Source organism: Cinclus cinclus, chromosome 13 (genome assembly GCF_963662255.1).
Source record: "Cinclus cinclus chromosome 13, bCinCin1.1, whole genome shotgun sequence".
Taxonomy (NCBI): Eukaryota; Metazoa; Chordata; class Aves; order Passeriformes; family Cinclidae; genus Cinclus; species Cinclus cinclus.
In genome coordinates, this window is record NC_085058.1 from 3,038,207 (window position 1) to 3,054,565 (window position 16,359).

Consider the following 16,359-nt stretch of genomic DNA (forward strand, 5'->3'; position numbering starts at 1 on the left):
CTGCATGAACTCGTGTTCTCTGTATTTGTTGAAGTGCAATGATGTATAAAAAGTGGATTCACCCGTTTTTAAAAATAAAACACCGACAAAAACCGCCGTAGGCTTCGTTTTTCAGCCTTTAATCACCGGAGCTGCGCGCCCCCCATGCTGCGCCAGGCTCGCCTCACTCCTCGGCGAGTCTCTGCAGCTCCTTCTCCACGTCCTCCACGAAGGCTGGGAAGTGCTGGTCCATGAGGCAGAGGCGGATGAAGGGCCCCAGCTCCCGGGCGCTCCACGCCGGGTGCCGGGACGCCGCGGGCAGCCCCGGCCGCTGCCGCAGCACGCGCTGCAAGGGGAAGGTTGGGAAAGTGGCCCTGATCTTGGACACAAGGACACGGCCACACCCCAGCCCTCCTGGATGCTGCAGAAACATGGAGCTGCCTGGGTTTGATGCTCTTGGAATGCTGTCAGTCAGCTGTGATTTCTGCATGTGAGCTTTTCTCTGATGCCCATGCGTGATTCCACTGTAGCTTTTATGCAGTGTCAAATGCCACTGCAATTATTTCAGTTAGAAATTTACCCTGGAAATGGTGATTTCCTGGGTGCTGTGGCTTCCTGGTGGGTGTCCATTCTGTAATCGGTGTATACTCTTTTATGAGCTGTACATGCTGCCACGTGCATTGTGTAGGGAATACCAAGTGAGCACTCCCAAGCTTTTCATTTTAGCCAAGTCTTTTAGAAGTGTAGGGTTTTTATGTTAAAATCTCATTTTTGCCCCTGTTTAATCCCCTCTCCCAGCTTTTTCCTGTGGCGGTGGGAGAATTCTGGACACCTTGGCACTGGGGTGGAATGATAATGACCTTCCAGTCCAAGAACTGGGATTCTGTGCTCACCCAGTGACTACAAAAGAGAAGGGTAAGGAAGACACAGAGAAGCAACTGCACAAAAGCAGAGAAGAGCAGAGTTTTCTGCTCATTTGCTTCTGGACTGGCCTGAATTCCCAGTAAATGAGCAACAGTTGACTACCAGGTACCTATCAGACCTGCTCAGTGAAGCTGTCCATGGAATATGGGGCTCCTTTGCTGTGGGTCAGGGTTGAGAAGGGTCCAGGGAAACCTTAGAGCCCCTGCCAGAGCCTAAAGGGGCTCCCAGAAAGCTGGAGAGGGACTTGGGATGAGGGACTTGGGATAAGGGCCTGGAATGCCAGGACAAGGGGAAAGGAGTTCCAGCTGCCAGAGGGCAGAGTTACGTGAGATGTTCTGTGATTCCAGGATTCATATTTTCAGGCTTCGGCTCTGATCTGCACAAGTAATTTCTGCAGAGTCAAACCAGTGCCAGAGCCATTCATTTGGATGTTGCCTCTGGGTATTTCTTTGCTCTCAGTGTGTCATTTGTTCCTATTCAAATGGGGTGATTACACCACCAAAAACCTTGTTTTGCTGCTTATTCCCTCTCTCTGGATCATTGCACAGATCTAGTGTTTTGCTGGTGTAGATGATGGCATCCTGATGTTCAGGGAAGGCATTTCCCAGATGGAAAATGGAATCTGAGATGGCTCATTCTGAGACTCAGTTACAGACTCTAAAGAGGAGATGTTTGTTTTTTACCTGTGAGAGCTGTGCTACAGATCTTCTTTCTCCAAGGCTTGTGCAGGAGTCTGGGAGAGGCTCATCTGCCTAGAAAATACCAAATGCAAATAAGGGCTTGTTACCAAGCAGAGTGTGGGTATGTGCAGGGGGGGAAGCGGTTCCATTTTTAGCACTGATGGGAAGGGAATGTGCTCAGCTACCTTCTGCAGTAAAAAGGCTTCTTTTTATGGAACCTGCATGCACATCTGCTCCAGTCTTCAAAAATGAAAGACAGGACAGTTTAACTACAGGCCCATTAGTTCATGGCTAAACTGATGTTGCAAACTACTTCATAGGAGTAACTTCAAACAGCGCTGTGTATGGATGCTCACAAGAGCACACTGCTTCTTTTCCGTGGATCTAAGTAGCCAAGCAAACAGGTATTTTGGAATAATCAGCCTAGAAAACATTTTCTGTCTCTGCCTTTTCCAGCTACCTCAGGACTTTATCTTGGAGAGGGAATCTTTATCTTGGAGAGGAGACCCTTCTCCCAAGATTGCTTTTACATATGCCAGCTTAGGCTCAAGCTGTAAATAGGCAGTTGTAGCAGCCACCACCACTGCACAGCAGGAGCGGTAAACACAGAAAGGAGTCAGGATCCAGGGTTACTTCGTGGCTCTGACCATTTTTTACCCTCCATAACTCATTTCCCAACTCCTAGTTCATGCAGACAGTCCCAGAGCTGTGGGAAACTCGTCACGTCCAGCTCTCCCAGCGAGAGGCGACTGGTGCTGGGTGCGCGGTCACTTACTGCGTGCTCGGTGTCCATGCCCGGGGTGTCCTGGCTGAGGCCGTGGCCGAGCTGCTGGCTCTGCTCAGCCCCCTGCACCGGGACGTACTCGCTGAGTTTGTGGACACAGCTGCAGCAGTGTTCCCGCATCTCCTCCTTGGAGCTCCCTCCGAACTGCACACGGAACATGCGGCACTCGTTCTGCTCGCAACCACAGGCAAGTCAGATTAACTTGGAATCCCCTCGGACTACTTGGATTAAATCCCTGTTTGCTGGAGTTGGGAAGAAGGCAATAGCTTCGTGGATCACTGCACCAATTTAAAAACAGATAAACAGGTTTTCCCTGCTGTATTTTCATTTTTTCCCAGCAGCTTAACCAGAAGACTGTGATTGCCAATTTGAAAATCAGATGAAAATATGCAAGAAAAGGGTAAGTGATGCGGGGCCACCTGTCACCAATTCAAGGTTTAGCCAAGTAGACAAGCCTTGCCAGGACTCAGCTTTTACATGTAGCGGGAAAATTAAATTTTATTGTTGCTGCAGGCAATATCCTGTCAGGGTGTGCCAGCTCTGCAGAGTTACTTGTGACAAAAAATGGCACAACAGTAAGCAGAAGGTAACTCTGGATCTGAACTAGCAATTCTGGGAGTGGCACGTTCCAGTTACGTTCCTGATGCATCCAAGTCAACCCTACTTGGCCTGCCTGTGTGTAGCTAAACCAACACATTCAGTTTGGTTCTCACCTAAAATGTTCCTTGAACAGAAACCAACATGTTGAATAGTCATCAAGTGCAGGAAATTCAAATGCCTTACTTCAAAGAGTGAAATTATACTAAAAATTAATTGAAAACTCACAGATAGCTCTGATCCCACCCCCCCCAGAGTAGGCTATTGGGCTGTACCATAATAGGTATTTTTAATTATAGGTATTTTTAATAAGTGCCCCAGGTCCAGCAAACTGCCCTGAAATGGGGATGGGAATCTATGGTATGTGATAAGCTTGGCCTAAGCACCTTGAGCTGACGTAAGGTAGGTGCATATTCAATGTTCAGAGAGTAAATTAATAGAACTTTCTATTTGATCTTGAAATCTTAAACTAAAAAAACTTAAAGTACTAGAAAAGCAGCAAATTCTCCTTGGCCTAGCCTGGCTTATTTAGGTCTTCATCTTTCTGAGGTTCCAATGTCAAACCCATTTTCAATGCCCACTTTAAGTCCCAGGCTGCTGGAACATGAGTGCAAGGACAGCTCTCACTTTAAAGTTCCTGTCTCAGAGATGAGCCAGCTCCTCCTGACAGCCCCTGTGTTTGCATGCCTGCTGCTTGAAGATGTTTGAATTGCATGAAAAGATTTTTAGGGCAGGGTAAGCACAAAAGCCTTGCTCAGTGCCTTCTAAAGAGGAAAATGTCAAACAAATGTGAAGTGTAGCACTCATTTGCCAGTGCCCAGTTGGATTTGACTTCGTTAATTAAGGAACTGGGGCAGCCTCACAGACAGAGGGGCTGAGCTATGGGATGCCAGGCAGGTGAGTTCTGACTTCAGTGACAGAAAAGGAACTTAGGTGGAGTTTCTTTAGGACACTTTCAAAGAGCACTTGCTTGTTTAGATCCCCAAATCAATTTTGAGGCAGAGATATTTGGACTCCCTCAGGTTTCTCACAAGGACTGTTAAATTCTTTAGTTTGCAGTTCATAAACAACAGTGGACTTTGAAAATCAAACATTGTTCCTTTGTGGAAAGAGAGCTGTGATATGTCAAGGTTTATAGCACAAACTGAGGACTGGGAAGTCACACCTGAGCCACACAAGAGCTAAAGTATTGAAGAACCCTGAGGTCACAGAATCATTAAATTTGCACTTCTTCCATGATGGGGTAAGGGGGCTGACCTCAAGGAAAACATTATGAAGGGAAATTTTTTATTGTAAAAGTATTAAGAACATTCACCTTGCTCCTTTTCGTAGGTTTGAAACTCATTGTGCTGGCTAAGAGCCAACAATGCCCTCCTGAAGCCATATTTGAAGTGATGAGTAAGTTGCACTGTAAATCCAGTAGTAATGACTTAAAAAAAAACCAAGGAGTACAAGATAAACCAGAGATTTACCATAAAGGTGAGTGCAGCAGCTGCATCCACTTTTAGGATAAAAAGTAGAGAAGCTGTGTGGTAGAACCACTGCAGTGCCACTAAATCCAGCTGAAGCTGTGTGAATTTCTAGTGAGTAAACATTGAGATGCACCAAATTCATTTCAGACTGTTAATATTTCCCCTTTCCTGAACTGTCCCTCAGAGCTTTGCTCGAGCCTTGCAGTGAGTGTGATGTTGGTTTTGTCTTGTTGGTGAGGAGCAGCAGAATCCCTTAATGCTGCATTAATGCTGGCTCTGGTAACTGGGAAAGAACAACCTGCTTGTTCATCAGAACTAATTCCTGCCCCAGCTCTCTTCAGGCTTTCCAAGTTTTCTAACAAGCTGATAGCAGAATGCAGAAATGTTTTGGTTTTAGGCATAACCCAGGAATTTAGAACACTAAGATACAGAGTATCAGAGTTCATCTAAGAACAAAAGAACCTGAGATTTTTACAAAAATTGGTAAGAAGAAAGTCCTGTTTGATTATTTAAAGACAAACCAACCACTTTTCACCAGGAGAGAGTGGGAGAACAGAAACCAATGTCTGTTTCCTTGAGTACCAAATACTTCAACCACCAGCCTGCTGCTGCTGTGCCAGGAGCCACAAAATGGCTCAGTAATTGCTTGCTTAGAGAGTTTGTTTGCTGAAGTGCAATCTGACTCAGAGGTATCTTGGAAGACATTTGCTTCATCTTTTTGTTAGCCATGGCAGACAGATTGTGAAGTAAAACCAGTCTGGCTACTCTAGCAGCTAACTCTCAGACAGCAGTCGACTGAGTATTAGTTACAAAAGATATCAAGATTATTCAATCCATTCTTGTTTAGTATCTAGAGTAAAAAAAACCATCTAATTTACATAGATAATTTATGCCTCGTAACTAAATTCAGGTAAAATCGAGAGATTTTCTCCATATCTGTGTTCTGTATTAGGAATGCTCCAAGCAGCTCAGCTCACCTTGGCCTGTGCCTGGAGCAGCAGGCAGTCTGCTCTCCTCACTATCTTCAGCCACTTGTGGGAATCAATCAGGGAAAAGCCTTCCTGAAATAAAGCACAAACCAGTTGCACAGCGAACAGCAGCACCTAGAAACACATGTTTAAGTTCTGTGATGTAATTAAAGCCTTAATGAAGATCAGTCACTGCAGTTGTGCAGTTTTTGTAGCTGTCAAACAGCTGCCACTGTGGACTTTTTACCACTCCGGGGATTAACTCCAGTAACAACAGGTATGTATGTTCTAATTTCCATTTTTCTCTTCATTTATATTTGTGCATGCTATGAAAGCCCCTGAAATCCGGAATAAAGCAGCTGCATCTGGAGCTTTGAGTGCTGAAGTTGCCCGGGAGGGCAGCAGAGGGCAGGCGAATCTGGGGAATGACAGCCCTGCTTTATCCAAGGCCCGGGGAGGCCTTGGCTCCAGGTGGCACTCAGGGAACTGAGCAGCAGCTTCGTTAATTGGATAAAGATGTTTTTATACTCCAGCTGCATCACTGTCAGTCTTTTCAAACTCGACAGACTGCTCAGCCTCCTGTAAAAGCACCCCAGGAAGGTGAAAAACAACTGCAAGGCAAGACAGTGTCTCCCAAGGAAAGCACTCTGAGGGATTACTTAGCAAAGTCCAGGGGAGAAACCTAAACAATTAATCAGTGTTAGGGCAGGGAGGAAATCAGGTGCCTACTTTATCCAAACTCACAATGCTTTCAATGACCAAGGCCTTGAGCCCAGGCTGCTTTCAAGGGGTCCCAACAGTCAAACCCCACAAGCCATGTCCATCCTGAAAGGGCCAGCAGTGTTTGCCACAGTCACCATCCATCTTAGGTGGGTCCAGGCTGGAAAACCATCTGCCATTCTATTTTGGAACAGGAAATCACCTCAGCAGTTCTGCTCCTTTACTGTGCTGGCACTGCCTTTATAGTCTCATACAGCAACTGCATGGAGATTTTTAGCTGCACTTTACAGAGGAATCTCTCAAAAGCTGTGAAGAGTTGAAGCAAAGGCAGACTGGATGGCAGACATCTGCTGTGGCAGACTCCAGCATGTCAGCCAGCAGGGAAGTACCATTCCCAAAAGATCTGTGGTCAGAGGGAGAAATGACTTTCCCTGTGTGCTGTAAAAGCAGGTGCTGACAGCAGGTAAGAAGGCCAGTCTTGTAGTGTCTCCCTGAACACACTCAAAGTGCCCTAAGGCAGGATGTGCTAAGTGGGAAAGGCCTAAAGGTGAAAACAACAGAGATCACTTGGTGAGCAATGGGGAGAGGTTGAACCAAGCCCCAAAATGCTGTCAGTGAAGCAATTCCAAACCATTCCTTCACTAAGCCACTTTAATTTGTGGCCACTTGTGCTTGTCCTGTTCATTTCAAGTAGTTTGTGTTTTGGATACACACCAACGGTTTATTTAAATGTAGCTATTCCCATATTCAGTCTGGTTTTATGATGTTTTTCCATTTGCTGGAGATGAAGGCTGAAAAAAATGTTGTCTGTTTAAAATAATAACTGTTTTCAAAGGAATTCTAAAAGGCAGTCACTGCTTAACTTTCCTATCAACTGTTTTACTGATGTTTCCTAGGTTCTTTTATATGCCCTGTTTCTGAGGTGAAACAAGTGGAAAAATCCCCAGCACCTGGAATTTTTATTTATGTACTCCTCATTACCCAATTCCATCCCCAAATTTCGATTTAACTGAAATTTAACCACTTTATTTTTAAAATCTTTGTCCCTGTATTCACAGAACCACAGCCTGATTTGGGTTGGGAGGGACCTTAAAGCTCATCAAGTCCCACCCCCTGCCATGGCAGGGACACCTTCCACTATCCCAGGTTGCTCCAAGCCCCGTCCAGCCTGGCCTGGGTCACTCCAGGGCTGCACAGTGCATATGAAGTCAGGTGAATGAAATCCGAGCAGCAGGAGGGAAGAACACCATAAACGTGTCCCTTGAGGCACGCTCGAAGCCAGGAGGATCTGTGCCAACACCCAGGAGCGGGGTGTGAAGCAGGCCTGGGAACTGCAAGGCAGTATTTTCAGATTATAGTCCATTGTGCCTTTCCACAGGTGATGGATTGACTCTCGCCATGCTCTGGACAGGGGCGATGACACAGGGAAAAGCAGCGGTCCCTCTGGATTGGTGCTGCCACCACGCTGCCAGAGTAGGGAACAGAGCAGCTGGCCCCTGCTCCCTTGAGCAGCAGCGTCTGTAGCTGCTTTAGTCAGCTAGGCAGGGGCAAAGCCAGATAGCAGGGTAAGATTGATCAGAATATCCCCAAAATGCAGCCTAGAATGGACACGGACACAAGAGCCCAAATGTCCACCGTGTGAAGAGAGAAATGGCAGCACTTTATTATATCTGGTCATCAATGTTCAGTCAGGCACATACTCCTGTTGTTCTCCATGACTCTACTTGTAACAGAAGTGGGGTAAAGGAAAACCTTTTTCCTTTCCTTTCCTTTCCTTTCCTTTCCTTTCCTTTCCTTTCCTTTCCTTTCCTTTCCTTTCCTTTCCTTTCCTTTCCTTTCCTTTCCTTTCCTTTCCTTTCCTTTCCTTTCCTTTCCTTTCCTTTCCTTTCCTTTCCTTTCCTTTCTCCTTTCCTTTCCTTTCCTTTCCTGTGGAATTAAGCTGAAGGAGAAAATAAAGCAAGCTGTTTCCCAAATGTTTTGGAAGCAGGCAAGATGTGACCACAGCTGCCATAAGGCAGGAGCCAGAAATGCTGATCCAGCCTCAGCCATCGAGTCCAGCACTGACTGGTAAATACTTTTGTTCTGACTTCACATTTCAGCACTCAGAAACCCGCTGTGTAATGAGGGCTGTGAGCTGTGGTGGAAGGTATTGAGTGTGATTTATGTATATTTTTTATTGTAGCATTTAGCAACCCTGTGGTGCTAAACAACACAGGAATAGATTATATTTTGTTAGACTGCAGCCTATCTGAACAGAAGATGACTCTATATCTAAGAAATGTTATTTGTGTAGCAGTTCAGCTGTGCTGGCTTGCATCAGTTAGTTTGGATTCACTCATGCACAAGCCAGATGTTTTCAAACAAAGCTATGTGTAAACAACGGCTTAGGAGGAAAAGTTTTTTTCTTGGTCACAAACATGATCTAGTCTGCCCTTAAATCACAACCAGTCTTAAAAAAGGTCAAACTAAACCCCAGAATGCTACAGAGACACATCCTCCAGTCTGGGCTGCCTCTTCTAACAGGCCCATGAAATGCAAATACAGCAGTTTGTTTTCCTCACAGCTCACAGCTCGAAGGAATGTATGCATTGCATCATCTTATGGATTAAGGACTCAGCTGGGAACATGCATTTGCAGGAAAAGGACGAGGTCAGCTTGAGATGAGTTTTACTGTATGAATTAACAGTGCACAGCTGCCAGGGTGGTGCTGGTTGGGAGAAAACCTACAGGCCTCAGCCAACATCCATTTGTACCATTTTGACACAGGCTGGGCAGCACCATGGGGCACAATTCCCTGCAAAACAGAGCAGTCTACTTCAAGTTTCCAGGGAGGCACCGGGGAGTTCCTTAACCCTTGCCTTTCCCAAGGTAAGGTACCACTACTCAAGTGGGGAGCAAACCTCGCTGGGGTCTGCTCACGGAGGAGGGGTTTGGGAAGGGCAGGATGCTGTGCTCTTCTGAGCACGCTGCCAGCTCCTGCAATGCTCACCAAACCTCCAGGCATGGCTTCAGTAAGGTGCCACTCTTCCCAGGCAGAGAGGGCACTGCCCACTGTGTCAGCCTGCCCAGAGCTCCACGCCCTGGGGCTGCTCCCCACACTGGGGATGGAGCCATTATTCTGTACCTAGGTTTAAAGTGTGCTATGCTAAGCAAAAACGCCCCCAGTTTTGACCTGTGATATTGTGGGTATTATTACAATTGAACATTTATACTGCATAACATCTTGCTTATTCTTGGAAGTGCCTAATTTGGCACCAGAGCAATGGTAATGTTATTTCCAAGTGTCCTCACAGTGTGGTTCTGATCCAAAGAGAACTGAGATAGTGGAGTTGCAAGGACTGTATTAACCATTCTCTCAGGAGATAGGAAAAATAAAGATGTGTGAGCAGGCAGGCAGAAAAAGCTTGTGAATGGTTCAAGAATTATACAGAATGTTGAAGAACAGGCAAAACTGAGATGCTTTCAGAAAATGGGAGATGATGTTTACAGGTAAGTGGTGATGAATGGTTATCACTTCAATAAGGATTTTGTTATTAATAGGTTATTACAATAAAAAAGCTGCACATGCTTGAAACATGACATAGATTCTAAATCAAATGCTTGCATAAATCTGAAAAATAGCAATTCTTAACTCCTTGCCTTCCCAAAAGAGAATGTGAGTTGCCATTTTACACTTTTTTCCTAGAATAAGCAGTTTTCTATTTAAAAAGTAAAAATTCTTCATTAATGACTGCAGAATAGAAGTTGTGAATATGAAACTGCTAATTTAATTTCACTCCAGTCTTCATTACTACCTTGTAACACACATGGAAGTAGAAATTTTTGTATCTATTTCCTGTATCTAAGTAAGGCCAAATACATCAGGTTTAATTTCTGCAGTATGCTCTGTCTTGAAAATTGAGTCATGATCAGAAGAGCCAACATGAACCAAAAAACAAAAACAAAAAATAAACAAAACCAAACAAGACAACATGTATAGTGAGGGAAGCACAAAGTTGTCCCTGCAAACATTTCCAACCCTACCAATCAAGGGGGACAGACAGGAGTTAGGAATAAAAGGAAGTTAAGCTTTGCATTATCATTTTTTTACCCTCAATCTCTCAGACCCTCAAATACTGCTCTTAAGCCTGTTGGATTGTGGCAGAGAACACAGGAGGGCTGAACTCATTAAGGAGAGTGCTCTGTGTGTGTACACAGGCAGAGAAGCTGAAGGAGGGAGAAAACAGAGGACACACAGAGCCACCCCTGAGGGGTCTCCAGCCTGAGAATGGGTTTGGCCAAAGTGCAAACACTGCCTGCAGGAGCAGGGTTTCAGATGGGCACAGACCTCAGCCCTCTGACTGCAAAGATAAGCCCTGCCTCAGCACAAACCTCGATACTTCACACTGACAACCTGAATTGGTCTGGGTTTCTTTCCCAGTGACATCTGTCCAGGGACACAGAGAGGGGAACTGGATGTTGAGGGATGAGCTGTCTAAAGCTCTTCAGGGTGTCCCAGTAATTTATTCTTTCATTCCCAGTACAAAATATGCACTTCCCCAGACTGATACCACACATTAAACTCTAAGCTAAATACGCTTCATTAACAGACATCACGAATCTCAAAAAGAAAAAAAAAAGATAATCATTCTAAGAGCTGGGTTTAGGAGAACTGGGGCAAGAGAAAAGTCAAGAGCAGAAGCCCTTGAGATGAAATAGAAAGGGGAAAGCTGAAGCAGAAGGATACTCTCAGCTCATCCAAAACAATCACGTCAACAGCACATGTTGAAATAAACTGAAATTGAGATTTTGGAACTAAGATTGTGGTACTAAATAAACCAACAAAACTTAACAGAAGAATTAATTGTTTCTTTTGTTTCCTTAATAAAAGAACAACTTTCTGTGGCTTTGCAGAGCTCTACCAAAAAGCAGCATTAGCAACCTGCTCGCTACCCAGGTTTCTGTCAGGAGCCCTCATTTATTGCAGAGGGACCATCTCTGCCCAGGGCACTGTTGTGAATCTCATCTGCAAAATCTGGTGCCTGAGTTTCAGGCACTGCAAAGAGAGCATCAGGAACATGAGAATGCCTGCTGAATGCTTGCCTAATTAATGAGTTAGAATCTACTGTACCGTAAGCACTGGTAGCTTATTGGAAGTCATGAGGGGACCAGGAGGGCACTAAGGACATTTAGTCTACACTTCAAAAGATCAGGTCACAAATCAATTACTCCAGATTAATTTTATCCTACTAAGCAAGTCCTCTTCACAATTTCAATTTGTTTAATTTGTAGGATATTATGAATTCTAGCACCAGAAAGGATTGCACTGAATAAAACACTAAAATACAATTTGCATGATGTGTTGATACAGAGGAGAAAGGAAATAAGAGTTGTGGTAAATGGAACATGATGTATCCTCAGCATGGCCAGAAATTACCAGAGATGCTGTTGAGATATTCCTGTAAAATTCCACTGACTACAATACACAAGAATGAGGTTTTTCTACCATCCAACACTGCAGCATACACCGGTCCTAAAAATACATTATGTAACTTAATTCCAAATGAAAAATTTGGTTTAGAAAATAAAACAAATCAGAACACCCTTTAATTTGCCTTATGCATCAGTGATTTTTATGTTCCATGCTCTGAAGTTTCGTTTACCTCCTCCTCATTCCATTACACGAGAAATAGATGGTATTTCAAAAGGAAAACAGTTGTATCTGTATTTACTAAAAACAACAGTTGTTAGGATATGTGAATATTTTATTGCTATTTTATAAATATTGTTCTTAGAAACAGATCATAAAAGAGCCAGTGGGCTCTAAGGAATAGGTTTCTTAACTTTCCTACTTAAATAAAATTAAAAGGACTAAGAATACGTAAGTACACCCATCATAGAGAGAATATTTTGACAGCAATAAGAAACACTTGAGTACTGTTCCTACTATGGATATTAATCCAGCCATCAGCAAAACAGAAATTCTTCTTCACAACTCCTTCAGTTTTGTGCAAATGTTGTTCATAGGTGAGAATCAGAAAAAAAAAATCCTTTTATCATTCATCAATGAAAATTTTACAAAAATACAGGTTCTGCACATTGAGAAGGAAACGTGTCCCTGTGACCCAGATTTTGTGCCTCACCCTGTTCCTGTGCAGACACAGAAAGCTACAGTAATTGTTATCCAGTTCCCTCAAAGCCAGAAGCCTGGAGCACGTCAAAAGGGCTGAAAGTAGGGATCTGGAGACAGATCAAAAGACAAAACATCAACAGTTTAAAGGATGCAACACAGCACAGAACAGTTCTGTGAGAACATCAGAGGGACTTCCAGTGCAGGTAAGGCAGCACACAGGTGTGGGAGGACACCTTGGCAACCCAGAGGACACAGCCCAGCCCAGGCAAGCAAGAGGAAATGAAAGCACAGGTAAAACCATGCCAACAGCTGCAGCATTCCATCAGAGTTGATGCATTCCCTCTGGAGCAGAAGTTGTGCATTATCCCCTCTGACAGAACGTCCAGGATAATGGACCCCCAGTGAGTGGATTTGGAGTGTGACAGGCTCCAAGCACACTCTGTACTTAGTCGTGCAAAGCCTGGTTAAATATTGTGACAGGTTTGTGACAGCACCGACAGCTGGAACTGGAGGGAGACAGAACCACTGAGATTAACCATTTCTGATTATTTCTGCAGCTAAAATACAGCCTGAACAGAACTGCAAGTTGGTTTGTTACGTGGCATCTCAGGAAGGAGTTTACAAAATGCCCCATCCCTGGAAGCACTCGGGAACAGGGCGGATGGAGCTTTGAGCACCAGCACAGTGAAGCGTCCTTGCCCATGGCAGGGGGTGGCACTGGGTGAGCTGTAAGGTCCCTCCCAGCCCAAACCACGCTGGGATTCCATGCAAACAAGAACACTGGGTGTTCGGTGGGGTTTTCAGCCACTCAGGTGTGTTTAAGACAGGACTGCAGCTGGCCCAGTCTCAGAAACACACACAGTCCCAGTACGTGCCAGTGCCTCTGCCACCAGATCAGCCCTGCACACACAGAACACGTCTGTGCCACCAGCCCAAACAGACCTGCTCACAGAGCTGCACCCACAGCAGTCAACAGGCTGTAAAACCAACTTCATGTGACTTTTCCTTAGCAACTCTCTAAACGTTAGTGTGTCAACTTTAAGGCTGGCATAGAAGCATTGCCAAAATAAATGTTTGGAAAAAACTCAAACAAATTTTTGGATTTTTTCCTTTTGAACTTTCAGTATTGTGTTTTGGTCACATCTACCAAGCATGTCTGTTCCACCTCTCCTGCACTGTGTGATAGTTCCTGCAGTATCTTAGAAACTGGAACAGTCCTGAGAGGTCCCAGAAATTCCTCATGTGTCATTTCATGCAAAGCAGCTGACTCAAAGTTTCACTGGCCACTAAACACAAGAGCTCCAAGCAAGTGCTTTTCTCAGCCAAGCTTTCAGAAGCTTTTCTGATCCCTCATCCCTTCCAACAGCACACTTTTATCTGCCCTGTCACTTGCCAGATTCAATCTTTGAAGGGCTGCAGCTTTGGGCTGTGCCTTTTTTTGCACTTCAGGTAATTATCAGAAGTTGCTGTTAGCTTTTATCTGGTTATTTCAAGGATTTCTAGAGTAATGTCAGTTACTGGTCACTAACAGGTACAGCCACTGGGAACAGGAACATCCTGCACTGCGTCATTCCAAGCAGAAGGTGGTAAGGGATGGTAGCAAGTATCATTTCCATCCACGTGTTCAAAACTTCTTTCCTTTTTCTTCTTCAACACAACTGCTAAAATACATTCCAGGGTCCCTTTTTACCTTATCCTCACTAAATGAGCTGAGGGCCATCCAGAGTATCAGCTCTTTGTTAGCTCATGCATTAACTATTCAATGTTCCTAAGACAGGCCAAAAAATTCAAGGGCATCTGTGGCTCTCCCCTGTACTTAAATTTCTCTAAGTTTAAGACCCTTTAAGAGGCACAATAAAAACTAATTTATAAGCTTATATGTATTTAAAGCTGCAACACAGTCTCTTACACATTTTATTTAAAAAGCTTTATCATCTTTATACTGCAGCATCTTCCAGTGGTTTGTAATACCTTTCTAACATATTTAATACCTTTCTAACATATTTATCAGCCAGCTCCTGCTCCTTATCACCACTGAGTACTGGTGAACTGAACACAATTGAACATTGAACACAATTCCATCTTCCACAAAGGTCTTCTATGTCACGAGCATCAAAACCCACTCCTCCTAGACAGAATTTTCCTTCAGGTGTCATTGTGAAATCTTTAGTAGCTGGTTTTGCTTAAGCAAGTGCAGGCTACAGAAAAACCAGTGACACAAGTTTGACTTTTGTCTCCAAGGATCTTATGTTGTATGTTAAATCTCATCATCCAACACAGAAAATACAAACCCCTTGATAAACCAGATTGTCAAACCAAAATACTGGCAGGTCACTGGCAAGCAGTCAGCTGGACCATGTAACAAACTCCAGTTTCACCTATTTCTAAACAGTACTATTTTTCTGTTTTCTTAGTCAGAAGAATCATGAAAAAACCCCAAATAGCTTTCAACATCAGCAACACTTATCATTACCTCTTAATCTAGATTTTTAGAAATGCAGAAGAAATGCTGATCCTCAGCAGGAAATATTGCATTTGTGTTATTCTGATAAATGCGAAGGGAAAGCAGCACATGAGAATTACCATGAGAAAAACAAAATTGACAGTTCCCACTCAGTGGGAGAAGATGAAGCTGAGAAAAGGAACGAAGTTAATACAGATGGTAACATGAAGGAGAAATGTTCTTTATACATGACAAACTTACCAGAACTGTTCGCCCTTGAGAAATAAAGAAATGGCCAGACTCCACAATGGTAAGGACAAGAGGGCCTGATTCTTCATTTGATTCAAACACCTTTAAAAAGACAAAGGAAAATCTGGCCCTGCAAGCACAGAATCTACAATTCCAATTTCCAGTGCCAAATAAAAGGTCTCAAAGGTCGCTGCTAGAAACCAGGCGTGTCATTCGCATCCCACTAACGCAACTTGCCCTCTACTCCCACAGACAGGAGACACGTTAAATTATTTTTTTTACTAATTACACCTCCATATGCAGATTTAACTACTCGGAACAACCCTTTGGATTATTCCACCTTTATCTCTAGGTTTTAATACCACAGGTTACTGCTGAATAAAGGAAAATAAAAATAATAAAACAAAAGCGGGCCTCTAACACTCTGATGTGTTGTCATTAATAATTCATGAAGCAAAATCGCTCCCGATTCCCGCTTTAGCTCTGAACTCGCAGAAAGACACCTGAAAGGCCTCATTTATACGTGTTTGTCTCAGAGCAGAGCCAGCTACCCCACACCGCCCCGCCACCCTCCCCGCGCCGCCGGCACCTTCCAAGAGGTGCTTTGCCCTTCATCGTCACCGTCCTTCGGGGGCAGGAAGCGACCGTAGCGCTTCAAGGGCCACAGCGTGGCGCTGCCGAGGACGGTGGTGTCGCCGGCGCTGCCCGGCGCCGAAGCCAGCCCAGGCTCGGAGCCACGAACGCCGCCAGCCGCCGCCATGCCGCGCTGAGGGGGCTGAGGGCTCCGAGGGCTCTGAGGGGGGTGAAGGGACTGAGGCTCTGAGGGGACTGAGAGCTCTGAAGGGGCTGAGGGCTCTGAAGGGGGTGAAGGGACTGAGGCTCTGAGGGGGTGGAAGGGGCTGAGGGCTCTGAGGCTCTGAGCGGGTGGAAGGGGCTGAGAGCTCTGAAGGGGCTGAGGGCTCTGAGGGGGTTGAAGGGACTGAGGGAGTGGAAGGGGCTGAGGGAGTGGAAGGGGCTGAGGGAGTGGAAGGGGCTGAGAGCTCTGAAGGGGCTGAGGGGACTGAGGCTCTGAGCGGGTGGAAGGGGCTGAGAGCTCTGAAGGGGCTGAGGGCTCTGAGGGGACTGAGGGCTCTGAGGGGGTTGAAGGGACTGAGGACTCTGAAGGGACTGAGGGAGTGGAAGGGGCTGAGAGCTCTGAAGGGGCTGAGAGCACTGAGGCTCTGAGCGGGTGGAAGGGGCTGAGAGCTCTGAAGGGACTGAGGACTCTGAAGGGACTGAGGGAGTGGAAGGGGCTGGGACCTCTGAATGGACTGAAGCTCAGAGGGGAGTGAGAGCTCTGAAGGGGGTGAAGGGGCTGAGGGGCGGTGCCGGGCAGTGCGCGGAGCCAATAAGAAGACGGATAGGGCGAATGGCGGGAATTGCTCTCCAATC

At 45.2% G+C, this 16,359-nt stretch overlaps 1 protein-coding gene across 1 annotated transcript; it reads right to left on the bottom strand.

Annotated features, from left to right (window-relative positions):
• Positions 1-129: 129 nt before the first annotated feature.
• Positions 130-15,688, bottom strand: REC114 (REC114 meiotic recombination protein). The gene is made up of 6 exons (XM_062501303.1): positions 15,518-15,688; positions 14,941-15,030; positions 5,414-5,497; positions 2,359-2,538; positions 1,587-1,655; positions 130-325 (listed from the first exon to the last, which is right to left on the bottom strand). The coding sequence occupies exons 1-6, from the start codon at positions 15,686-15,688 to the stop codon at positions 164-166; spliced, it is 756 nt and encodes a 251-aa protein (XP_062357287.1). The 3' UTR covers positions 130-163.
• Positions 15,689-16,359: the final 671 nt, after the last annotated feature.